Source organism: Gadus macrocephalus, chromosome 8 (assembly GCF_031168955.1).
Source record: "Gadus macrocephalus chromosome 8, ASM3116895v1".
Classification (NCBI taxonomy): Eukaryota; Metazoa; Chordata; class Actinopteri; order Gadiformes; family Gadidae; genus Gadus; species Gadus macrocephalus.
Genome location: NC_082389.1, coordinates 11,496,661 through 11,521,465, shown reverse-complemented (window position 1 = coordinate 11,521,465; position 24,805 = coordinate 11,496,661). Strand labels below are relative to the sequence as shown.

At 44.9% G+C, this 24,805-nt stretch overlaps 1 protein-coding gene across 3 annotated transcripts in view; it reads left to right on the top strand.

Moving 5' to 3' along the window:
• Positions 1 to 23,338, top strand: part of LOC132463023 (sodium channel protein type 4 subunit alpha B-like) — a 41,583-nt gene extending 18,245 nt beyond the window's left edge. Inside the window, exons 11-28 of one of the 3 annotated variants that reach the window (XM_060058890.1) lie at positions 963 to 1,145; positions 1,826 to 2,236; positions 3,087 to 3,231; positions 3,492 to 3,730; positions 4,598 to 4,771; positions 5,633 to 5,989; positions 9,567 to 10,028; positions 12,199 to 12,316; positions 13,259 to 13,413; positions 13,726 to 13,899; positions 14,622 to 14,648; positions 16,035 to 16,157; positions 16,661 to 16,933; positions 18,074 to 18,127; positions 18,243 to 18,380; positions 18,775 to 18,879; positions 19,679 to 19,949; positions 20,427 to 23,338. In XM_060058890.1, the coding sequence (XP_059914873.1) occupies positions 963 to 1,145; positions 1,826 to 2,236; positions 3,087 to 3,231; positions 3,492 to 3,730; positions 4,598 to 4,771; positions 5,633 to 5,989; positions 9,567 to 10,028; positions 12,199 to 12,316; positions 13,259 to 13,413; positions 13,726 to 13,899; positions 14,622 to 14,648; positions 16,035 to 16,157; positions 16,661 to 16,933; positions 18,074 to 18,127; positions 18,243 to 18,380; positions 18,775 to 18,879; positions 19,679 to 19,949; positions 20,427 to 21,754 (4,737 nt within the window). In that variant the 3' untranslated portion in view covers positions 21,755 to 23,338. Of the gene's footprint in view, positions 1 to 962; positions 1,146 to 1,825; positions 2,237 to 3,086; positions 3,232 to 3,491; positions 3,731 to 4,597; positions 4,772 to 5,632; positions 5,990 to 9,566; positions 10,029 to 12,198; positions 12,317 to 13,258; positions 13,414 to 13,725; positions 13,900 to 14,621; positions 14,649 to 16,034; positions 16,158 to 16,660; positions 16,934 to 18,073; positions 18,128 to 18,242; positions 18,385 to 18,774; positions 18,880 to 19,678; positions 19,950 to 20,426 lie in introns of all 3 variants that reach the window. The other 2 variants (XM_060058892.1, XM_060058891.1) reach the window with 2 other exon arrangements.
• The last annotated feature ends 1,467 nt before the right edge of the window (positions 23,339 to 24,805 follow it).

Below are 24,805 nucleotides of genomic sequence, written 5' to 3'. Positions count from 1 at the left end.
AAAATAAAGTATGCTAATATACTACTACAGGGGGCTTCAAAGGAAAACAAATACTAATAGTATAATAATAGTATGATAATATACTACTACTATATAATACTACTAGTACTTATATAATACTACAGGGGGTTTCAAATGAAAACAAATGCTCCTTCACTATTACTGATCATTATCTGATCACGGTTTTCTTTTTCAAGCTGTGATCAGATGCTCGGTAACAGTTTGAGGGGAGGGCGGAATGTGAGTCCTTTGTTGTGACTGACGTTTATGATTTAGTCTAGTGGTCCGTCTGACCCGCAGCAGAACGGTTCTACCAATACGCCTCACCCCTACCTGCTCTTTAATGTCTCAAAACCCCTGTAAGCAGCTTTGGAGGAAAGCGCCTGCCCAGTGACTAAACATTCAGTCCTTAAACATCTGAGACATAATATCTGCATGACTCCACACGCAGGACTCTACTGACAGCAAGCCCTGTTTGGCCAGGCGACATCCACAGACCCAAACGTATCTCTGCTCTGTCTTTAAAGTGAATCCTCAAGCTCTTTCTCCACCTCAGAGCAAGCTCCTCATGAGGATGTGGCCTCTGAGCCCGGGCACACGTTCTTGTAACGATCAGTCTCATCGAGACATTGATGAAGCAATGAGCTTATTGTAAATATCAATATTAATTGAGTCCATTAGGTGAATCAATTAGATCATAGTTTAGACTGTATTTCAGGAGGCCATAACAACAGACAGGCGGGTAGAGGAACAGACTAGACCTTTTAACTGTTGTATGGATTAGAAATTCAGACTAACAAACAAATTTTCTAGCAAGGCGTTTGACGTACAAACCATTCCAGCAATGTTTTTACTGAAGGCACCCGATCAAATCCAACCCAAACAACAACAGAAAATCCAACACATCAGTAACTCAATTCAGACATTCAACCAAAGGTATTGTTTTCTCTGTTTTGTTCGAGTTGGCGGCGAGGAAGCAGGCGCAGGAGACGGACTCGGTGCTGTCTCCCGAGCTGTCCCCGCTCTGCGCCAAGGCGGGGAGCCTCTGGAGGGGGAGCCGGCGGAGGAGGTCCCACCGCACCCTGTCTGAGGAGGCCGGGGAGGAGGACGCAGAGGAGAAGCTCGACCTCCTGGAGGAGCCACTGGTACGCTGAGGGATGCTAAGATGCTATTGCTAACCCCTAGGATGCTATGCTAATGATAGCGGCTGTGATGCTACGCCAATGCTAATTGCTAAACTGCGATGCTAATGTTTATCCAATAAGATGCTATGCTAATTCTAGCTGATATGGTGAGATTGATGCTATCGCTAACTGCTAGGATGCTATGCTAATGCTAGCGGCTGTGATGCTACGCTCATGCTAATTGCTAAACTGCAATGCTAATTTGTATTTGCTAAGATGCTATGCTAATTCTAGCTGATATGGTGCGATGCATGCTATCGCTAACCTCTAGGATACTATGCTAATGCTAGCGGTTGTGATGCTACGGTAATGCTAATTGCTGAACTGCAATTCTAATGTTAATCGCTAAAATGCTATGCTAATTCTAGCTGATACGGAGCAAGGCTTACGTTGACATTGAGATGTTTCTCTTGATGCTGGACAGTCAGCTAACGAGTTCACCTAACGGATACATTTTCATTATAACTGCTCACCAATCACCAAGTCCAATGGGCTGCCGGTCCTCAAAGCTCTAGCATGAGAGGGAAGAGGCCAGGACACCGTTCTCGCCATGGTGTCACGGCAGCCCCCACCCTCTCAAATATCGGCGGCCTCTGATTTGGTATCCTCCCATATTCTCATATCCCCCCCCACCACCACAGCCGCCCCTCTCCCCCCTGCCTCTGCACCCCCTGCTGGCCACCCTGTCCTCCCACCCCCTCAGCACGCGGCGGGGCAGCCAGGCCAGCGTGTTCAGCGTCTTCCGGCCGCGCGGCAGCTCGGACGCCGACCTCGGCGACGACGAGCTCAGCGCGTGCGGCGACCCGGTGCCCGGGGGCCGGAGCCGCGCCAACTCGGTGGCGGTGGGCCGGAGCCGCGCCAACTCGGTGGCGGCGCCCTGGAAGCGGCGGACGGGCAGCGTGCGCAGCCACTGCTCCCAGGGCTTCCTGCTGGGCGTAGTCAACGGGCGGCTCAACGCCTCGCTGGAGCACAACGGGGTGAGCGGCGCCGGGCTGCTGCCGCCGCTGCCGCTGCTGCCCACGCACAGCATGGAGAGGGTCCGCGAGGACGCTGTGAGTGGGGGGGCCGGGGCCTCACACACGCGTATGACAACCTTTATTATCAGGGTGCATTCATTAACCGATCATTAACCGTGTTAATTAACATGAGTTGATGCCGAATGAAGCATTCACTTACAGTTAATTTACAGTGAAGTTATGGTCTAGTAATCGTTTACTCATGGTGTTTGTTTGTTTTACACAAGTGCTAAACATGACCCAAATCCTAACCCTAACCCACTAACCCTAACCACTAGGCTAATACCATGTAATGATCATGTAATGATCTTATTACTGCGTTAACTAATGTAAATTCATTGATAATGAATCGTGTCTTGTGTGTCTGCCTTTCTTTGATGGTCTGTGTTTCTATGTGTGTGTTTTGCATGTCTGCTTGTGTATGTCTGTGTGCATCTGTTTGTGTGTGTGTGTGTGTGTGTGTGTGTGTGTGTGTGTGTGTGTGTGTGTGTGTGTGTGTGTGTGTGTGTGTGTGTGTGTGTGTGTGTGTGTGTGTGTGTGTGTGCAAGCTTCTATAGTTTGTGCGTGTGTGTGTCAATGTTTTTCCATGTACATGTGGGTACAGGTATGTATGTGAAGACGTTTTAATGCTCTAATATATGTCTACAAAGTGAGCGAGCGAGAGTGTATATACGTGTGTGTGTGTGTGTGTGTGTGTGTGTGTGTGTGTGTGTGTGTGTGTGTGTGTGTGTGTGTGTGTGTGTGTGTGTGTGTGTGTGTGTGTGTGTGTGTGTGTGTGTGTGTGTGTGTGTGTGTGTGTGTGCGCGTGAAGGCCTACCACTGTGTGTACTGTGTGTTCTTGGTCTCCTCAACCTGCCCGGTGTTTTTCCCCCTGCTTGTGTCCCAGGAGGCGGGCATCGTCACGGAGACACTCCTCACATCCACTCCCCAGCCGTCGCCCACGGCAACGCAGCCTCCGGTGCAGAGGAAGAGGGGGCTGAGCACCGTCAGCTTCTTCAGCGACGTCCTTGATGGTGAAAGCCAATTAAGAGGTCAGAGGTCATTTACTGAGGGTCCATAATCCCCTCTGATTACTCCACACCACAATAAGAAATGTTAAGAATAAGCTAAAAGTAATTAAAAAAGTAATGTTTGAGATGTGACCTGCACTTTTAAAAAGCACAACAAATGAATCTGAATTGGAGAACCAAAGAGCCATGAGCTCGACACCATTCTGAGCGTTAACCCAAACCAACCCCCATCCACCCATCGCTACACCCGAGCCTCCTCTGACCCCCGGTCTGTCCCCCAGAGCTGGAGGAGTCCCGGCAGAAGTGCCACCCCTGCTGGATCTCCTTCGCGCGGCGGTACCTGATCTGGGAGTGCTGCCCCTGGTGGCTGTGGGTGAAGCAGTGGGTGAAGTTCATGGTGATGGACCCCTTCCTGGACCTGGGCATCACCATCTGCATCGTGCTCAACACCCTGTTCATGGCGCTGGAGCACTACCCCATGACGGACGAGTTCAACGGCATGCTCTCCGTCGGGAACCTGGTGCGAGTTCACCTCAGTTCTCTCTCTCTCTCTCTCTCTCTCTCTCTCTCTCTCTCTCTCTCTCTCTCTCTCTCTCTCTCTCTCTCTCTCTCTCTCACTCTCACTCTCACTCTCACTCTCTGTTTGTCTGTGTCTCCTTCTATTTATCTATCTATCTTTTTATTATATTCTCTCTTCCTAGGTCTCTCTCTCTCTCTTCCTCTCTGTGACTCACTTTCTCTCTCTCTCTCTCTCCCTCTTGCTCTCTGTTTTTCTGTGTCCTCTCCTTCTATTCATCTATCTGCTTCTCTCTCTCTGTCTATATATGTCTCTGTCTGTCTATTTCTCTCTGTTCCGCAGTTGATCTCGCTCTATCTCGCTCTCTTTTTCTCTCTCTCCCCATCTTGCTCTCTTTCTTTTTCTCACTCTCTCTCCCGCTCTCTCTCTCGCTTGCTCGGGTTATTCAAAGGCAGTTGAGTCACACAGTGCAGGGTAACAGCAGACAGAGAAGCACATTTTTCAGATGTCTTTTCAGATCAGGCAACATATCTTTGTTTTATTTCCAGTGATAACACAAACTGCATGAAGAATAGGGTCTTGTTTATTTCATGTTTGACCACTTGTATCATCTCTGGGGTACACAGGAATAATTTGTTTGTGCCATCTGTTTGACTGCCCCCTACTGGCTCATTAGTTATTCACATAGCTCTGTATGAGATTCATTTTAGTTTTTTTAGAGATGTGCAAAAGCTTCTATAGACGGACTCAATGTATCTATTCAGTCTATTCTACTGTTCTGTACTAATGAACTATCTCTATCAACGATTCTACTGTAATTTCTGATGAAGCTGAACTCCCTGTCACTGGTTTGTGTGTGTGTGGGGTCAGGTGTTCACCGGGATCTTCACGGCTGAGATGGTGTTGAAGCTGGTGGCCATGGACCCCTACTTCTACTTCCAGCAGGGCTGGAACATCTTTGACGGCGTCATCGTGTGTCTCAGCCTGATGGAGCTGGGCCTCTCCAACGTGGAGGGGCTGTCCGTCCTGCGCTCCTTCAGACTGGTAGCCTACACCTCCTCTACCCTCCCTTGTCAGTCCTCTAGCTTCCAGCAGACGCAAGTCTAACCCCAGTGACCGCCAGGGATTCATGTCGTTTTGGGGCAGGTATACGGTTAAGACAGAGAACCATTAAAAGACACAAAGAAATTGAAGCGCACCATCGTTACAATTATTAGATAGATCGCGGAGTATAGCTTAAGGATCACAAACATAACTTAATCAAGTGAATATTGACTTTTTTTGGCGATTTGTGTTGTCATATGTTTGCATACTAATGTAGGCGTCATATGCATAACCACAATATTTGACCCAAACAATGTAAAATCTCTAAAGAATGGAATTCTTAAACGTAAAGATTGGTTACACTTTGCCCTTGCTACTGGCAAACATATGACTAATCTCTGATCCATTATGGAAATTGTGTTGTGCCACCTTGGCTGAGATTACAGAAGTGAAGGACATTGGTGATGTGTGTATTTCGCTTTGGTCATGATCATTTGTATCAAGCACGACAAACACAACGTTGTAACACACCTTTTCTGTCAGAACCAAAAGTTTAGCAAAAGAATATCACGAGTGCATCAAACTTCCATCAAACCAGCTCACAACAAGATGACTACTGTCAATATTATTTGTATTCTAAAAATGAGTGCAATGCACTGAACAAATGATATGCTAGGCTGTTAAGTTTCCCGCCAACAGTTATTTCTTAGCAATTTGAATTAGCCGTTGATATGAAGCTGTTATAAGGACGACCATCGATTTAGGATACAACTGAGACAAAGACTTAGAAATACAAAATACACTTACATACTATGACATATATTTAACGTGCGTTATTGTATTGTTTTCCCGTGGTTGCAGCTGCGGGTCTTCAAGCTGGCTAAGTCGTGGCCCACGCTCAACACGCTCATCAAGATCATTGGCAACTCGGTGGGCGCGCTGGGCAACCTAACGCTGGTGCTCGCCATCATCGTCTTCATCTTCGCAGTGGTGGGCATGCAGCTGTTCGGCAAGAACTACCAGGACTGCGTGTGCAAGATCTCAGTGGACTGCCAGCTCCCGCGGTGGCACATGCAGGACTTCTTCCACTCGTTCCTCATTGTGTTCCGCGTGCTGTGCGGCGAGTGGATCGAGACCATGTGGGACTGCATGGAGGTGGCAGGCCAGCCGCTGTGCATCCTGGTCTTCATGCTGGTCATGGTCATCGGGAACCTGGTGGTGAGTACGGCTAGGGCACCTTTGCGTTTAGAACCACTGCTCAAAAGTTTATTAGGCGTATTTTTCTTAAAGGAGCAGTGAATAGGATTTAGCGGCATCTAGTGGTGAGGTTGCAGATTAACTGACATTTGCCAGCCATATCTGTGACAGGCTTTTATGTTTTGGTTGATGAATTGCAGAAGGCTTAATTTAGGGTTAAGCCTACTGCGTCCCTCAAGCTGTTTGTCCAACCAAAAAAGATTTAGACGTTAGAGGAAGTTACGGCAATTAGTTGTTCATGAGATAACTAATACACTGATTTTCTGTCAATCAGTTTTCAAGGATTTCTTTCCGAATGCATAGCTGAATATGTGAATAGTTTGACTTTGAAAATAGCTGACACGGCAATGTTGATATTATTGCAATGTAACCTCCCTATGAGGACACACAGACACATCCAGCTGTGACCACTTTTTGGGGCCAAACGATGATGTCATGTGAAATCAGGGATTAGGGAGCGGCCAATGAGAAGTGAGGAATTAATAATAATATGATGATGATGCTGAGGCCTACCCTGGTTGTGGTGGTGGTGGTGGATGATGCTTCAGTCCAATATCATAAAACCGCCAGCTTCTAGCTTTAGCATTAGCCACATGGCTGGCTTTGTTTCTAATACCCTTGTCGTCATGACAAGTAAAACGACCATGAAATGACCATGGCTTCACGCTACCAACTGCCATTGATTGGTTAGCATTAGCGACGGCGCTAGTATGGACATAGTAGAAGCCATCTGTTGTATTCAAAGATGTATTATCGACATTGACACGCAACTGGTGATAGTGGTTTAACAGCTAGTCGGATGTCTTAACAAGGCTAAAATGTTTTTTACCATTTAATAAATTAACAGCAAAAATAAATAAATAGATGTATCATTTATAAATAATGTTGTTTGTTTCTTAAAGGTCCCATGGCATGCTACTTTATGGATGCTTATATATAGGTGTTAGTGGGCTCTTAATACAGTATTTGAAGACGAGCCTTCTGAGCTTTCTACAAACGTGCAGTTTTTTAGAGGCGGGTCAAGGTGGAGGGTGGGGGTGTGGCCCTGAGCAGCATGGGACCACGGTACCATGAGCTCGTGTTTACAGTGGATGTATCGCAAAGGTGAGGCACACACAGCTTTTGGCCATGTTCTGTAAATATTCTAGAACACTCCGGGTGCTCCGGCGAGAGTCCTGGAGCTCTATATCTAAATAATATTATATTATACATAGATATCTCATATAATATATATTATCACGGCCAAAAGCTGTGTGCGCCTCCAGACGATATAATGAATCTCAAACGACTGCGTCGGGTTCTCCGACGTCTCTGTTTCTTCCACTTCCACATCAATCTGGAGTAGACTGAACCGTGACATGGAGGAGAAAGGGATTGTTGCCCGCGATTGTCTCCCGCCGGGCAGCGCCGAGGCACCACCGCCCCACGGTGGGGCAGTGGGGCAGTGGGGCAGCGGGCAGCGGGCAGCTCCGGTGGGAGACAATCGCGGGCAACAATCCTTTTCTCCTCCATGTGGCGGTCCATGTACTTCAGGGATTCAAAGCCAAAGTTCCTTTCCCCCAAATCCTTCTCCACCATGGCTAAGATAACCCCCACTGCGAGTCTCGTTGTGGAAATACCACAGACGTCAGTGAACCCGACGTGTTATGCGCCATAACACCAACAGCAGTTAGTGTATACGGTTATCCAAATAATAAAGAACAGTCGTAGCTCATCGGCTCATTGGTGGGCCAAATTCTCTTGGCGGGCAAAGCAGAGAAGGGGAGGTAACATGTCCCCGTATGACGACATATAGGGAAGATTTCAAATCAGAGTGTCTGAGCTTTCATTTTTCAAAGGCAGAGCATTAGCTACTGGGGGACCATAGGCAAGCTAGGGGAACTCATACTAATGTTAGAAAACCTCATAAAGTGAATTTTTCATGCCATGGAACCTTTAAACTGCCCTTAAAATGATTGCCCTCATTTTTATTTCATTGATGTTTGACCTTAGCTTATTTTCTGTGCTTGATATTCAATCAACTGCCATCCTTTATTCCTTTGTACCTTTTAAGAATGAGCAGTTGCAGCATTCATTTTGACTCAATCCACATCCGGAACAGCACTGCAGGCCTTAACCGGTCACGTCCAGACACATAACATCCAGACGTTAAACAGGGTCATACACAGTGAGATACATACAACGGTCCATCCAAAGTTCATATCATCCTTGGCCTGTGATTGGTTTAAAATCCCTGTCAGGCTTCAAAAAGAGCACAGGTCTGTGGGCTGAGCTCCGGTTGGACATGATTCAAACACCTGTTGTCCCTCGCCACCCTCTGCTCCTCTTTCCCCTAAAACGCTCACGTTTAATCCGGCCTTCTGAAACACAGCTGTCGGTCATGGCTGTTGTGCAAACTCCCCTTTAGATACGACTTTGCCTATTTTGGTTGTTTCCTGGCTATTGCCAGATTATACTTTTCTAAGAAATAGCTAATTCAGTGTAATATTCAACCGTTTTTTTTTTATATATTTGAATAATATTTTAAAATATATTATTCATCCCATGAATCAATCCACAACATTAAATCCTGTCACCTAAATCTTTAATAACAGTTTAATAACACAATATGGTGTTGTGATATAGTGTAATGATGATGCCAATTAACCCAGCTAACACTTACTGCTGTGCGTTATTAGTGGAAAGACCACAGATCACAGTGGCTCGTCTCTATTGACGGAAGCCTTCTCTGCTCATGAATGACGTGAAAGCTGTTTATCCCCGGGATTACCCAGGATGTTTAGCGGCAATGAGGTCAAAGGGCTTCTGTTACTCATCATCTGCTCAATCACGCTCCCCGAGACCCAGACCATTAGTCTGCCCTTGATGTCCAGAGACCTGGCCCACAGAGGAGGTCCAGCAGGCTGGGATCCTGCCACACTAACACGTGCATAGACACGATTCATTCACAAACACGCACAAATGCTGTATATTCCCAGACATGTGTCCATATGGACGATAACACACATACACACACACACACACGCATGCCACACACACAGTTGTGCGTATGGATGCAGTGCTGTATAAGCTGTGCATCCATGCTGTTTAATAATAGATTTCTCAGAAGTGGAACGCTTCTACGCTTGATCCCAAGGAGAGACATAATCTGATTTTGCATAAAAAAGGAGACCGGAAAAATGTTGTTTATCTTTTCCCTCCTTCTTTGTCAATCTGTTGCACAGTGGGCGAAGATGGACACCTTCGTAACTGCTGGTCATTTATGAATTATTCAAAATGGGGTAACATTTTTCCAAATGAGAAATAAAGAAATCCCTTTGCAGGAGGAACAAAACAGAAGTTCTGCTAGTTTATTGCAGGAAAATGAAAAAAAAGCTTTGCCTAATAACAGCCTTTTTCTCAGTATAACTATATCATTCACCAGATTTCGGAGCTTATTCAGTCTGTGAATTCTGCCTGTGATAACTCTGTAACCCACGGATGTGATCATCAGCAACAGCCCCCCCTGCTGACGCACGCTGTGCTCCCCCACTCCCAGGTGCTCAACCTGTTCCTGGCGCTGCTGCTGAGCTCCTTCAGCTCAGACAACCTGTCGGCCCCGGACGAGGACGGGGACCTCAACAACATCCAGATCGCCGTGGCCCGCATCAACGCGGGGGTCAGCTGGCTGGCGTCCGGCGTCTGTGAGCTCTGCAGCGGAGGGGAGCGGCGCCGGCGGCAGCAGCAGCAGCAGCAGACGCAGCAGCAGCAGCAGAAGAAGATGTCCCTGGCGCCCCCGGAGACGGGCATGGCTCTCCTGCTGGTGGCGAACCACGCGGCTGAGGCCAACGGCGGCGTGTTCGGGCGCTACGGAGAGAGGTACGCGGTGCCCGAGGGGGACAGCTACATGACCAACCCCAACCTGACCCTGGTGGTGCCCATCGCGCCGGGGGAGTCGGACGTGGAGTTCCTGGAGGAGGAAGAGGAGTCTGAGTCGTCAGAGGACGAGGACAACAAACCGGTGAGGCGCTTTCTGAACGGGTGATGGTTCTTTAGATCTGTAGCTCATGATGGTGATTGTGGACCTTTGAAACCATATGAACCTTGGTTAACTTAACAAGGATTATTCGTACATTGTCAACACCTGTTTGCTAACTAACATATTAGAGGAACAAAACTAGTCACTAGGCAGCTGGTAAAGTCTCTCAGAAAGCAGATCCATAGCAAGAAAATAGGAGAAAAATAAAAACTTTGGGCTGTTTATCTTTTATCTGTTCCGGATGTAGTGTTGTTGGTGACAGTTTGTATGAGGGTTCTTAAAGCGGTTGTAGGCTGAGAGATGGTTCAGTTAAACATTTTGGCACCTAAAACATAATCTGTGTTATTGTTTGTGCGTTATAAGATGAGTGCCCTCCAGGCAAATCGTCACGGCAACACATGGTGAGCTAATTGAAAGGAGTCAGGCTTGTGTTGGGAGTAGCAGGCAGGCAGGCAGGTCCTCACCCTCAGCCTGTCTCTGGGGTGCAGGACTTCAGGGTTCACATGTGGGGTCAGGCCTTGGTCTACCCGTGGAGGAAATCTAAGCCCAGGGGCCACCAATTAGGACTGTGGTGAATTAAGCCACGCTGGGTGGCTGGGCCCTACACAACGCCGCTATTGGTTGTAGTGTATATATTCTTCCTTTGTTTTTGCTCCCCCTGTTGCACTCTGAAGTACTCTTACCATTTAATCTGTCTCTTCTCATTCCTCTGTTCTCCATCGGGCTGGGCGTAGCAGGGGGTAGTGCTGTTTACAGAGTGTTGGAGTGTGTTGGTTCGGGGGCATCTTAACAGTGGGTCGGAGGTGAAGAGTGGGAGGTGGGATGTGAAGCACTGCGGAGGAGATTAAACACTTGGACCGGGGCCAGGAGGGGCCAGGCAGGGCCAAACAAGCTGCGGATTGAATCTCTCTTGCTCTGTGTCTCTGTGTCTCTATCTCTCTCGCAGCCTTGCACACTCTCTCTCTCGCTCTCTTGCACACTCTCTCTCTCTCTTTCTCTCTGTCTTTCTCTGTGTGTCTCCCTCTTTCCATCTTGCTCTTGCTCTCTGTCTGTTTCTTCCTCTCTTTTTCATTCTCTCTCTCTCTCTCTCTCTCTTTCTCTCTACACTCCCCATCTCACCAGTGATAGACATTGAAGAAAACACAATTAAAGCTTTGCAATCCCTGCCGAAAGTTTTTTGAATCATCAAAAAGATTACCATTGAATATATGAATCATATTGTTAATAGATAATGATAATAATATTATAATATTATTCTGATCATCGTTAAAGAAGATAATTCGGACCTCCATCAGTGTCTATTGCTAGCGCTAACGCCAAAGCTATTGATGAATGATAATCTGATCTCCTGGTCATATGTTGGATTAACACGTCATACCTTTTTGATTGGATTAGAGTTGCACCTCTGGACCCATAATCCCAGATAATATGCTGCCATTAGGACTCGAATCTAGAAGTATTTATTGTGGCTGGAGTGGATGCAGAGAGGGGACGGGGAGAGGTTGCTTGACAGTTTAACCTCTCGTGCTGGTTGGCTGACTGGCTTGGGGAAAGACCAATAGGCCGAAGGCGGCGGGTATTCAGGGGAGCTTCAGGCACCTCTGGGAGACGGGGAACTGCAGGCCACAAAAATACAATTTTTTTCAAAAACTTTTATCTATTCTTTTAAGTGTATGTGATTTTAAATGTATTGTAAAACCAAGTCTGAAATGCGTCCACCACAATTATTCATCAGGAGTTACATCCTCTCTGACCGATTACAAGTTAGATTTAGGGTGGGTTCCCTCACACTCGCGTGTGTGTGCATGTGTTACCGAATGATGATAGCCTGAGGAGTACCATTATATTACTCTCCCATCTTACGTCCGAAGTCAGCTTGGATAGGCCCCATTGACCTTTGACCCTGAGTGGACTAAGTGAGGAAAGCTAAACGACTGGAATGTTCTACAAACTTCACTACAGTCATGCAAATCAAAAAATAATCACACGGTCTTTATGACATCACCAAGGATATGTAGTTGACGGTTGAGGAAAACAAATCTGACTGTAACCTTCCAATTTGTGTCCCATTTTCGTTGTCATTTGCGCAAATCTTACAGAGGAATCACAGCAAGATATTAACGTGTGTTGCCACTATCCCCCGCCCCCTCAGGAGAAGGTCAGCCTATCAGAGGGCAGCACGGTGGACCTGAGGCGACCGGGGGAGGACAGGGACGACCTATCAGAGCTGGCCGAGGAGACCATGGAGCCAGAGCAGTGCTTCCCTGAATGTGTGTATTAAACTGCGTGTTCAACTGCTTTAAAGCACTACATTACTATAGAGCTACCTAGCCCAATGCTAATCAACTGTAAACTGAGGGAGGGGAACATCATTTAGCTAGTCTAAGTGTACATAAATCTAATTAATATGGGCCATTTGGTGGACACTTATATCAAGGGTTAACCAGTACCATGAGTGCACCCGTTCATAGAATGGGTGGCATCCCGACCCAGAGGGACTCAAACCCCTAACTTTTGGCAGTGTTAACTCAGTGTTAAGTGATTATACACACAAATTCAAAAATATATTCAGTACTCCCAGTGTTATGCTTTGGTAGAGCAAGGCATTTACCCTGCCATGGTTAGCGGTTTTATTCCCACTTGGTCCACCCATGCTACAGTCGTATTTTAAGTGACTTTGGATAAAAGAACCATCAATCTAATAATATTAATTTACACTGTCATCTGGATGCCACTAATTAGGTGAGTGCTGCATGCAGCGCTCAACTATTGTTCTTCATAAGTTTTCTTCTTTCTTCCTTTCCACTTTATTATTCTCTAACTTTGGGATCTCCTTCCTAAATTTTTCACCTAGAGACACCATTCAAATTTTAAAATGTTCAGAATAGCTTGGAATCGCACGCTTCTTTTCAGATCTTTTAAATATTTTATACTTTTTAAGATATTCTACTTTTAAAATACAACCTTTTTTTTTACATGGGAGTCTAAATCATAACCTCATAACTAAATTAATTTTCAACCGTTTATCTTCGTTCAAACCATTTAACAAATCTACACATTTGTATCTTCTTCTTCAATAATATATTATATATATCAACCTCACTTTGTAGGCCTACTACAGCACTTTCTGCAGGAAATGCATTTTCTAGTTGATTCTAGTATCTGGATGTCCCGTGAGCTCTAGCGTGCCGTGTGTTCTCCGCCCACCCCAGTCTGCGTGAGGCACTGCCCCTGCTGCGACGTGGACACCAGTGGAGGCCTGGGCCAGGCCTGGTGGAGGCTGAGGAAGACCTGCTACCAGATCGTGGAGCACAGCTGGTTTGAAACCTTCATCATCTTCATGATCCTGCTCAGCTCAGGGGCTCTGGTACGCCGTCCCACCAATATGTACCGTATCATAATGGATGTAATATAGCATAGACATCAAATATATAAACCCCCTGTGTTGTCACGTATTTAATGTATATATGTGTGCCTACTTGTGTCTGTGTGTGTATCTTTTTTAACTATGTTTGTTGTTTTTTATTTTGTGCCTTGCTGTACTTTGGGGTTTTTCTTCTTCTTAAATTTATTTTATCTCACAATTTTCTCCCGTATACTTCGTAATATTGAACAACTGAATCTCCTTGCTTCCATGATCTTCATACTTCCTAAACTCTTCTTTCTGGTTGCCCTCCAGGCTTTTGAAGACATCTACATCGAGAAGAGGAAGGTGGTGAAGGTGGTACTGGAGTACGCTGACAAGGTGTTCTCCTACATCTTTGTGCTGGAGATGTTCCTGAAGTGGATCGCCTACGGGTTCAAGAAGTACTTCACCAACTACTGGTGCTGGCTGGACTTCCTCATTGTGGATGTGAGTGTGTTTTCAGATCTGTATTTACAATAGATGGAACCATGCATAATCTGGAAACTTTGAATTAGGCTCACTCTGAAATCTTGTCTGACCTCGAGACAAAAAACATCACAAACAGGCCTTAACAATCAATTAACAATTAAAATAGAACCTATAATGAATTAACAATTATTTGGCAAAATAACAAGGCCTTTTAAATGTTCACCAAAATAACAAAATAATTGGAAGATATTTGGGAGTTTTATCAGAATACTTATGCTTTCTTATGTATCTCTCTCTCTGTCTCTCGATCTCTCTCCCTGTCTTTCTCTGTCTTTCTCTGTCTTTCTCTTTCTCACACTCTCTTATTTTCTCGGTCTCTCTCTCTCTTTCTCCCCTGCGCTCTCTTTCTCCCCTGCGCTCTCTCTCTCTCTCTCTCTCTCTCTCTCTCTCTCTCTCTCTCTCTCTCTCTCTCTCTCTCTCTCTCTCTCTCTCTCTCTCTCTCTCTCTCTCTCTCTCTCTTCAGATGTCTGTCTCTTCTATGTATTAATTCTAGATCAATTTCAAAGTCCAAATAGATGCAAAACATTTAGTCGGCCCTTATTGTCTCCTTTATTTGGGGTGGGGGGGGGGGACTTCCTGGTGTATAATGTACATTGGTCGGAAAGGCGGTTGGAGTTAGTGTTGGGTTGGAGCCCCATGGCCTGACTTGACCCCTTGTGATTTCACCTGCTGTTGTACAGATCGCCAGCGATCGCTCTATTGTTAGGGTAAGTTCTAGTTAGTTCACCATCAGGTGAGTATGTACCCCAGGGAACGGAAACTCGCATCCGCATCACAAATGCTTCTGTGTTTCCTCACTTGTAAAACCAAAAAGTGCTTTTTGTTGCGATATCAAAAGCCGAGTGTGACGTTCAAATTCAAATTCCCTTTTTCGATCAATGGATGTTGATTTATTTCAAAATAAAGGAAAGCAGGAATTGGCTTTTATATCAAATGCAAATGCACTGCCATGTATCGTATGGTTTATCTACAGAAGATCTGTCTGAGGTTTTTCCATTAAAATTATACCAGCTGATGTATTGATTGAGGAGCTTAGATAAACAAAAATATTTCCTTTTATAATGTGTACACGTTCAACAAGGTCAAGAGTTTTCCAAGGGTACTTTCAAACTTACTTTTTGGAACTTAATTGGAAATTGATTTTTCCTCTCAAGATTCCACTCAGGAATTTCATGTTATTTGATTGTAATTTTGGTACTTTCTCAGAGCCGAAGAAACCTGTTGTTTATTTAGATAATCTTCTATAGATATTATGATCAGACCCATCTAAAAATAGACTTTTATAAAGAAACACAGATCTTAGGGACCTTTATTACGTTTTGAATGCGTTATCAGGATGCAAATTGGCAATTCAATTCGGTTCGATTAAAGATTTGTTTAAATTCTTTATAAAACCTCACTCTATTTGTTATATATGCACATTCTTTATATACATATGCATATATAGTGTACATAAATTACACATACTTGTCTGTCATTTGTCATCGTCAGTCATAACCTCATACTGTATGTATCTGCTCTCTCATTGACACTTCCATTCATTTTCTCAAACATAATTAACTTCCATACAATGGCCATCTAACATAGCTCCCATCATGGGCATTTCAACAGCGGAATAACATTCTGTTTTGTCTGTTTTGGATGTAGAATAGAGTGGAAGTTTAAAGATTTTATAAACTCACAACAAACCAAAAAACTAAAAGTATAACCTAATTTTGTTCCTTACTGTGGAATGTCCCAAAATACCACATGCCAAAAAAATCCCCCCAAAACAACTAAACTATGGCTGCTGAACTGTGTTCTTCTTAATTTTTACGATATATTTTATAAAAGTATTATTTTGATTAAATAATAATATTATGTAAATTAAAATCGAAATTTATTTGTTGTGTTTTAAAATAAGTGCTTTTCAAAAGTAAATTCTTCAGCATAAACTGTAATGAGGGAGAAAAAATCCAAACCTTATTGACATCGTGCAAAGTTTGTTCTCTGCCTGTTCTCAAGAGTTTCTAGGTCAATCGGGAGTCCGCTCAGAGGCGGTACACTTCACCCATATGAGCGATACATTCTGACTGTGTGCACTCTGTCTCTAGGTGTCTCTGATCAGCCTGGTGGCCAACTCTCTGGGTTATTCCGACTTCGCTGCCATCAAGTCTCTCCGAACGCTGCGGGCGTTAAGACCCCTCCGAGCCCTGTCCAGGTTCGAAGGCATGCGGGTAAGACACACAAGAATTCACGTTCACATTCGCAAAATTCACTAATTCACTTCCTCACATTCAGATTCACCCATTCATACGCACCCTTCTTCACATTCAGATTCACCCATTCACAAATTCACAACCACACATGCACATCACAAATTCACACATTCACACCAATGCAAGGGAACAACCCTCTCACCGGGACCGAATAAGGTGCCTTGCTCAAAGACACCTCAATACTTAATTTCTTTCAAACGTCCTACTTTTACCATTATTCTTTTCATGTTATTGAACCATTATCTCTGTTTGCCTCTGTTATCCCTATGTAGTCATTAAGCATTATATCCAATGCTATTCACAGTGATTTCAGCCTCAGGTCATTAAGGAGTAGGCAGGGGGCTAGGCTAGACCTCCGGGACACTGGGGATCGAACCCAGTACCATTAAACTGGGAGTCGACCCCCGCAACCTCGTTCTAGAGAAAGCCGGTTGTGACGGACTCCCTGCCCTTGTCCTCAGGTGGTGGTGAACGCCCTGATCGGCGCCATCCCATCCATCATGAACGTGCTGCTGGTGTGCCTGATCTTCTGGCTCATCTTCAGCATCATGGGCGTCAACCTGTTCGCCGGCAAGTTCGGCAAATGCGTGAACCGCACCGGCTTCGTGCACAACGCCTCGGTGGTGAACAACAAGTCGGAGTGCCACGCGCTGAACGACACCCAGTTCTACTGGACCAAGGTGAAGGTCAACTTCGACAACGTGGGGCTGGGATACCTGTCGCTGCTGCAAGTGGTGAGTTCCTCCAGCCGCTGCTGTTCTCTTCACATGATGAGTGTTAAGGTTCATTAACTAAACGGTCAACCTGGTCTCACAGGAATCCGTGAAATGACTACGGACGAATAACTCGAAATCCGTGGACACATCACGGAAACACGCCGATTTCCGTGATGTGGCCACGGAATTCGCTCCAATGCAAGTTAATGACGCTGTTCCGTGGCTCACACACGGATCCCCGTTTTAACGAGCGAGTCGACCACGGGGGCTTAACTCAAAACCCGGGGTGGTCTCACTGAAACACTTAAATTGTCCTTGTTGTGTCCACGGAAGTTGCTCCAATGCAAGTAAATGACAATGATATTTCGTGGCACACACACAGATTCCCGTTTCAATCTGTGTGTGTGCTCCCGTTTCAATCTGTGTGTGTGCCACATTTGACCGCGGGGGCTTAACTCAAAATCCATGGTGGTCTGACGGAATCACTTCAATTGTCCGTGATGTGGCCACGGATTTCAAGTTAAGCGTCCGACCGTAGTCATTTCACGGATTCCTGTGAGACCATGTTGAAACGGTAATTTAGTTCGGTACTATGTTGCCATATCGATAAGTTCCTTGATTGGGATTGACTTCAGTGGAGTTTGAAGACGCACACAATAGATACCCACAGCAAAGGATAAACAGTTGTTGTTATGTTAGGGATCATGTCTTATTTTGTGATAATTACTGACTGTACATTATCCCTCCTAGTACATAATAATAATAATAATAATACATTTCATTTAGAGGCGCCTTTCAAGACACCCAAGGTCACCTTACAGAGCATATAGTCATCATTCAAAACTATGTAAAACAGACTAGGAATAAAAGGAATACATGGCTACTTACTAAAGAAATCAAACATTTGACCCAAAATATTACACAATAAACATATTTCATTGAAATAACAAGTAATATTTGTTCAGCTCATAGTTGTATTTTCACTTCAATTCTACAGTTGGAATAAGGGTCCATAGCGACACTGTCAGAATCCAACAAAGCTGTTTTATAATTAATTTAATAAAGTCCCTTCAAATATTTTTTTTCTTTACTGAAAAGCGATGTTTCAGACATTTTGCAAAATGGTCAAAGATGATTATTTTTCAATTGTGTCTGTAGGCAACATTCAAGGGCTGGATGGAGATCATGCACGCGGCGGTGGACTCCAGAGGAGTGAGTAGCATGAGCAGATCACTCTCTGTATCATGGAGAAGGAGACACCCTGTTGCACTCGGTAATACATGAGCACACATTCAAATCCACTAAGACACACCACCTCTGTCTCCAGGTGGAGGAGCAGCCCATCCGAGAGGTCAACCTCTACATGTACCTCTACTTCGTCATCTTCATCATCTTCGGCTCCTTCTTCACCCTCAACCTCTTCATCGGCGTCATCATCGACAACTTCAACCAGCAGAAGAGAAAGATGAGTACTTTTTGCTATTTTTCAGTTGGCTGTTAGGATATAATTCACCATGACCGTTGTAGTTGTAGCTGACTATGTTGTTGATGGTCTAATAAAGATGAAAGTAAGCAAATATTAATTTAATGTCATAGAGTACATTCAATAATGTACTGGTACACTCACTATGTAAAGCGCTTTGGGCACCTACACCACCAGAGATTGCAGGAAGCTCCCTGAAATTCTGACTACTGGAAGAACTGTGGTACTTATGAAGGGTGTGTGTGTGTGTGTGTGTGTGTGTGTGTGTGTGTGTGTGTGTGTGTGTGTGTGTGTGTGTGTGTGTGTGTGTGTGTGTGTGTGTGTGTGTGTGTGTGTGTGTGTGTGTGTGTGTGTGTGTGTGTGTGTGTGTGAGTACTTAGGGGGACAGGATATCTTCATGACGGAGGAACAGAAGAAGTACTACAACGCTATGAAGAAGCTGGGCTCCAAGAAGCCCCAGAAGCCCATCCCAAGGCCCTCGGTACGACAGACAGACAGACAGACACATCTAGACACAGACAAAACCAGATAGACAGACTGCTCTAGAGACAGACTGAAACAGACAAACACATCTATAGACAGACTGATACACACAGACACATCTAGAGACAGACTGATACACACAGACACATCTAGAGACAGACTGATACACACAGACACATCTAGAGACAGACTGATACACACAGACACATCTAGAGACAGACTGATACACACAGACACATCTAGAGACAGACTGATACACACAGACACATCTAGAGACAGACTGATACACACAGACACATCTAGACAGTGAAGGAAACTTGCAGACCCATCTACAGACAGACGGAAACGGGTTGAGAAACAAACCTCTGAGGTAGAGGTTGAGAAGCAAAGGCATGTGTCCTTTCTATTGACCATTTGGGATTGGAAATACGGGGTCGTCACGCAGACCTGGTCTCAGCGAGAACAAAACGGTTGGAGCTAATAAGGATCTGTGCTTGATTTCCACAGATTTCCTGTTCAAGAAAACCAATTATTATCTCTATGTTTCCATACTTCATCTCCACAGATGTCCTAATTTTGTTATTCCAGAACAGCATAAATATCTCTAAGAGATAACATTCTATCTTTGTATATTTCTGTATTAACTTTACGCTACCGCATCCTTTATATTTGACTGGTACCGGGCAATGAAAATAAAGCTGAATCTAACCCTAATGTTGACATTGATGATCCACTCTGTGCTGCCCTGTGAGGGTTCAACTCAACGTTTTCCTTTCTTCCCTCCGTCCACATCGCAGAACTTTGTGCAGGCCTTCCTCTTCGACCTGGTGGCCAAGCAGGCGTTCGACATCATCATCATGATGCTGATCATCGTCAACATGGTGACCATGATGGTGGAGACGGACGAGCAGTCGGAGCGCATGGAGTCAGTGCTCAACAAGATCAACCTGGTGTTCATCGTGCTCTTCACCACCGAATGCCTCATCAAGATCCTGGCACTGCGCTGCTACTTCTTCACCATCGGCTGGAACATCTTCGACTTTGTGGTGATCATCCTCTCCATCGTGGGTAGGTGCCCACTGTGTGCGAATGTGGACGGTCGTAGAGGTGCTGATGTCAGGGTTTGATGCAGCACAAGTTAGCCCCCTCCCTCTGGAGCTCTCTCTTCTTACAGATACATGACTCCTCCTCTCTCCTGACTTTAAAGACGGCACTTGAAACAAACCTTTCTTAAATTGCTCTCCTCCTGAAAGGTTTTAACTTGACTTTATTATTGTTATGCTTGTTGGTTTGTTTTAAGTTTGTATTTTATGTCAAATCATATAGCCTCCCCCCTTTGTCCCCATCTTGGACGTCTTTCCTCTACACTGACCATTTATGTCTTTAACTCTTCAGTTATATCATCAATATAAACTGTGACACCGAATTTTTATTAAATTTAATGTAATCTATTATCAATTAAAATCAACAGTAGCCTTTCAGACACCATCTTCAGTCTCAAATGAAGTGCTTGTAAACGCTCATAACCCTGACCTCTCATCCCAGGGATCGTCCTCGCCGACATCATCGAGAAGTACTTTGTCTCCCCCACGCTGTTCCGCGTGATCCGCCTGGCTCGGATCGGCCGGGTGCTGCGGCTGATCCGCGGCGCCAAGGGCATCCGGACGCTGCTCTTTGCCTTAATGATGTCCATGCCGGCGCTGTTCAACATCGGCCTGCTGCTCTTCCTCGTCATGTTCATCTACGCCATCTTCGGCATGGCCAACTTCGCCTACGTCAAGAAGCAGGACGGCATCGACGACATGTTCAACTTTGAGACGTTCGGCAACAGCATGATCTGCCTGTTCCAGATCAGCACGTCGGCGGGCTGGGACAACCTGCTGAGCCCCATCATGGCATCGCCGCCCGACGAGTGCGACACGGCCTTCGTCAACACGGGCACCAACGCCAAGGGCAACTGCGGCAGCCCGTCCATGGGCATCGCCTTCTTCGTCAGCTACATCATCATCTCCTTCCTGATCGTGGTCAACATGTACATCGCCATCATCCTGGAGAACTTCAGCGTGGCCACGGAGGAGAGCACGGAGCCGCTGAGCGAGGACGACTTTGAGATGTTCTACGAGGTGTGGGAGAAGTTCGACCAGGAGGCCACGCAGTTCATCGAGTTCTCGGCGCTGTCCCGCTTCGCCGACACGCTGTCGGAGCCGCTGCGCATCCCCAAGCCCAACAAGATCAAGCTGATCAGCATGGACCTGCCCATGGTGACGGGCGACAAGATCCACTGCCTGGACATCCTGTTCGCCTTCACCAAGCGCGTGCTGGGCGAGACGGGCGAGATGGACGCGCTCAAGCAGCAGATGGAGGACAAGTTCATGATCTCCAACCCGTCCAAGATCTCGTACGAGCCCATCACATCCACGCTGCGCCGCAAGCAGGAGGACGTGTCGGCCGCCGTCGTCCAGCGCTGCTTCCGCCGCCACCTGGTGCGGCGGCAGGTGAAGCAGGCGTCCTTCCTGTACCGCCAGCTGAGCGGCGCCGGCGGCCGACGTCGCGGCGCCGGCGCCGGGGCCGGGGGGGAGCAGGGGGAGGACCCGGAGCGCGCTCCCGAGAGCGAGGGGCTCATCGCGTCCATGATCCGGGAGAACTACGGGCCGCCGGGGGAGGAGGTGGTCTGTGCGGAGGAGGAGGGGGAGGGGCGGGAGGGGGAGGGGCGGGAGGGGGAAGGGACATCGTCGATGACGTCGCTGTCGACGTCGTCGCCACCGTCGTACGACAGCGTGACCCGGGCGGCGGCCGGCGGCGGGGAACTGTGCGAGGCCGCAGGGTCGATGGCCGACGCGTCCGTCCAGGGGTATGAAGAGACGTTTCTATGAGGCTGGCGCGCCTGTGTGTGTGGAGGAGAGTGTGTGTTAGTGTGTGTGGGTCGAGGTTGTTTGGATTCTCTGCTTTGTATTTGTATATTATATTTTGTTATATATAATATATAGCAAACTCAACAAAAAAATCTTCATGGCGGGCGAAAAGATATTGACCCTTTTCATATCAGAAGTTGTCATAAAAATCAACTTTTTTCTAAATGTATAAAGATAGCCTCTGTATCCTTGAACAATCATGATGCTAAAGACCTACACATACTTTCCTATAGCAATCACTTTGAAGTATGTTTTCTTGACTCAATTATTGTTCGAATATACACATTTGGCAACTGTTTTTGTCGTTTATTGTTCATGACAGGTAACCGCAGGAAAGACTTTGTATACAGCACATCCACGTTTGACTGAACATATATCCCATGATGAAGCAAATCTGCACAATAAGGGTACATTATCGAACATTAAATACCCACAATTTGTCAGTGGGCATGTATACTTTTCTATTAACATTGTTACAGTGGAGTACGATGGGTAACTAATTGCTAATGACAGGGCACAGGGCACATTCTTGAACATCAAATCCTATTGTTGGATAGTATATATATTTTTAGGAAATTATTTTATTTATGAAATTATCCAGGTTTTTTTCCTTCATATGCAGCACCCAATTTTCCCCGTACAGTCAAAGTTGAATCTGCATATTGCTACTAGAAATAGCTAAATGCTAAGCTAGCTTCTGTGCTAACAAAGAGAGTCGTATGAATATTTAATACATTGCATGTTGGTTGACAAAAAGGTTGGATACCTAATGTTTACCTCAAGCTTACGATCAATAAATATGCACAATCCAAGCAAAAGGATCTATAGATAGTTTTGCTGGTATTTGAATCATCTTTTTTTTCTCTGGCATGTCTCCCCCATAAAAGCTTGGTGTTATTTTTTTCAAGGGCTTACATCATTAACTTATCTTCTAAATCAGTTTTCTTAATTGAAAAATTAGCAAGAATTTATTTTATTTGAAGGAACTACCAAATAATTAGTTAATAATATTGTTAAGTATTTGCATGTTTTGAAAGAATGTACAAATATTTTCTTAATTTATATTAAACTTTGCAATTAGAAGTTAAGATGATAGGTAAAAATCACAGTTTATCGATGTGACGCAGTAGAATTTCACAACATTTAATCTGTTTCCATTTAGTTAAAGATTGAAAACCCTGAAAGAATACTTAGTTCATGAAGGTTGATGAAGGGCTGTATATGCAAACAATCACAGAATCATGTGCCTGGTTTTAATTCCATTCTGCACAGTTAATTTATTATGGATTTCCCTCATGACTGTTGAATTGAAATTGGTCATGGATATGGATTGGGATAGCATGAGTGAACTATGCAAGCACCTTGTGTAGAGCGGGCTTGCAAAAGAGAATGTATATAAAACACAATGTATTTGTAACTATTTCTTTTTTCTATGTATTTATATTTGAGGATCATTTTGAAAAATGCACATATGGAAAATACCCAGAGTTATAAAAAAGGATATGTATACATCTACATACATTTTATATAAAAGACTGAAATGTACCTCATTGTCTGAATTACAATTAATTTTTTTATCATACAAGGTATTCAAAGTCAAAATGTTTCATCATTGGATAACATTCTCTCAAAATACTCGAACAACACACTTAACCGTAAACAACATCACAGTTCAAACACAGAGGATGAGTTGTCTAAAATATGCTTCAAAGCATGTTCGACAAGACAAAAAAAGTGACCAACTGCACATTGTGTGCTTGGCAGGCTGGTTTGACCTCATTCTCCAGCAGGACTCTGTTAAAAGCCCTCCTGCCTACATTTGTATTTAAAAACACAGGACAGATGTGCTCCCACCTCCCTGGCTCCCACCGCCTGGCGCCCTCTAAAGCTCTCATTTGTTTATTATTTTACACACAGATAATGGACTTTTAGCTAAATTATAATATATGATAAATTATATCTATTAGAAATGTTTGTATATGTATAAATGTGTATATATATATATATATATATATATATATATAGACATATGCACATCTTTTTTTAAGTATAGACATATGCACATCTTTTATCAATCTATTAATTATTATGGAATAACAAAATTAAGTTATGTATATATTATTATTATTATTTTGGGGATGTCTTTGATGATGTAAACATTTATGAATTTAGAAAGTCTTAAAAATGTAGAAACAAATTCGTTTTTTGTTTCAAAGTAGTATGCACTCGTTGTTATAATTCTGTTTGTGTTCTTCCCAGTGTGTTGTATGTCAAAGTCAGCTAACCCCGCTTAGATTTTTGTCGAGCACTTCCACGTCCTCGCTTAGAAAAAAATACTACATCAAGGGTGCCAATTTGGATTTATCGCCAGAGAGATTTCCTCTCTGGTTGCCGTGGTGATCAAATCCGACTCTGACCAGCTGGGATACAGGGATAATCTGTGTGTACAAAAAAAATCACTTGTTTTAATTACAAGCTCACAGACATACAAACGCACGCACTTTCACTGTCCCTCTCTCTCCCTCTCTCTCTCTCTCTCTCTCTCTCTCTCTCTCTCTCTCTCTCTCTCTCTCTCTCTCTCTCTCTCTCTCTCTCTCTCACTCTGTCTGTCATTCTCTCTCTCCTTGTGGTTGTTCTCTCTCTCTCTCTCTCTCTCTCTCTCTCTCTCTCTCTCTCTCTCTCTCTCTCTCTCTCTCTCTCTCTCTCTCTCTCTCTCTCTCTCTCTCTCTTACTCTCTCTCTTTCTTACTCTCGGTCTGTCTCTATTTGTCTCTCCCTTTCTCTCTCTTTCTCTCATTCTCTCTCCCCTCGGGCTCCTCTCCCTGCCTGTCTCTATTTCTCTCTTTTTCTCTGACTTCTCTCTATCTCTCTGGCTCGTTCACACTCTACCTTTTGTATATTGGTTACACAAAAACATGTTCTATGCATACGGGCAAACATCAATTCTGGGTCCCATTCTGGGCCCAGAGCCAACAGTCCCGTTACATAGACACACTCCCAGACCAGCACCCAC